The sequence below is a fragment of the Microtus ochrogaster genome, chromosome 17, assembly GCF_000317375.1.
Source record: "Microtus ochrogaster isolate Prairie Vole_2 chromosome 17, MicOch1.0, whole genome shotgun sequence".
NCBI classification, from domain to species: Eukaryota; Metazoa; Chordata; class Mammalia; order Rodentia; family Cricetidae; genus Microtus; species Microtus ochrogaster.
This window is the reverse complement of record NC_022019.1, coordinates 4,074,506-4,076,111: the sequence shown is the minus strand read 5'-3', so window position 1 is coordinate 4,076,111 and position 1,606 is coordinate 4,074,506. Positions and strand designations below refer to the sequence as shown.

Genomic DNA, 1,606 nt, shown 5'->3' with positions numbered 1-1,606 from the left:
CAGGAGTGGTGCAAATGTTAGTTATTTAAACTGATTCGAGAAAAGTGGATTATAGTCCTTTCCCAAACTCCAGGCTTGGTCGTCTGCAGAGTTCATGGGCACCACCAGTTCTTCTGCTTCCCCGCTCCCCATTGACTCCTCTTCAGTTTCCTCTCTGTGTCTGCAGTTCTCAGGCCTCGGGTGCTCACAGTCTGGGGAGTTTCCGCGCTCCTTCTGACTCTGAATACAGAGTCTGCCTCTCCACCCAATCCTGTGCTTTTAGCAGAGCTGCTGGGACACTTACAACAGCGCCCCGCCCTCCTCGAGGGGTGTGACCCGGGAGTTTAGATAGGAGTACTGACTGTGAGCTACACCCAGCCTCCCGCTGATCTTTCTCTGTTGCTGGTCTTTCTCTGTTGTACACTTTCCGTGCCCCAGCGACGCCCAGAGTGGCCCGGGGCTCCTCCGCACCTGGCCTGGGCCACAGCTCCCTTCCAGCCGGACTCTTCAAGAGCCATGAACGTGTCCTATCGCTGCCACGCATCCCCCTGGGTGGAAAATGGCTCCTCTGCGACCATGGGCAGCATGCTATTCGGCGCAGGGCTGCTGGGCAACCTGCTGGCGCTGGTGCTTCTGGCGCGCTCGGGCCTGGGGTCCTGCGGACCACGACCGCTGCGCCCACCACCTTCGGTCTTCTACGTACTAGTGTGTGGCTTGACAGTCACCGACTTGCTGGGCAAGTGTCTGGTCAGCCCAGTGGTTCTGGCTGCCTACGCGCAAAACCGGAGCCTACAGGAACTGCTGCCTACAGCGGGCAATCAGTTATGTCAAGCCTTTGCGTTCGTCATGTCCTTCTTTGGGCTAGCCTCGACGTTACAGCTGCTGGCTATGGCGCTGGAGTGCTGGCTATCTCTGGGACACCCCTTCTTCTACCAAAGGCACATCACCCTGCGCCGGGGAGTGCTAGTGGCGCCAATAGTGGGAGCCTTCTGCTTGGCTTTCTGCGCACTTCCCTTTGCCGGCTTTGGGAAGTTTGTGCAGTACTGCCCTGGCACCTGGTGCTTCATCCAGATGGTCCACGAGAAGCGCTCGCTATCGGTTCTCGGTTTCTCTGTGCTCTACTCCAGCCTCATGGCGCTACTGGTCCTTGCTACCGTGCTGTGCAACCTGGGCGCCATGCACAACCTCTATACCATGCACCGGCGCCTGAAGCGCCACCCTCGCTGCTGCCTGAGAGACCGCACCCAGCCAGGCTCCAGTCAAGGTCTGGGGTCCCTGCATCCACTGGAGGAGCTGGACCACCTCCTGCTGCTGGCTCTGATGACAGTGCTGTTCACTATGTGTTCCCTACCTTTAATTGTGAGTTGCTGGGCACGGAAGTTCTGGAAACTGGTCTTCTCAGGCCCGGCCAGATGGAAAGGTGGGGGTGGGAGGGATACTGCTGTAGCTCTAGGAGCGGCATCCAGTGTCGGATGCGGGGCAGTTGATTCTGGCCTCAACTCTCCAGGGGAGTGAACCTCCACAGACCTAAGATATGACCCCCCCCCATTTGTAGAGGGAGAAGAAGGAATGTCAGACAAAGGATGTTCCGAAGACAAACAGGTGTTGTCTCCTGAACTCAGCAAAA

At 57.9% G+C, this 1,606-nt stretch overlaps 1 protein-coding gene across 1 annotated transcript in view; it reads left to right on the top strand.

Moving 5' to 3' along the window:
• The first annotated feature begins 205 nt into the window (after positions 1–205).
• Ptgdr (prostaglandin D2 receptor) overlaps positions 206–1,606 on the top strand; it is an 8,914-nt gene continuing 7,513 nt past the window's right edge. Inside the window, exon 1 of the mRNA XM_005355391.2 lies at positions 206–1,338. Coding sequence (XP_005355448.1) covers positions 496–1,338 — 843 coding nt within the window. The 5' untranslated portion in view covers positions 206–495. The remainder of the gene's footprint in view (positions 1,339–1,606) is intronic.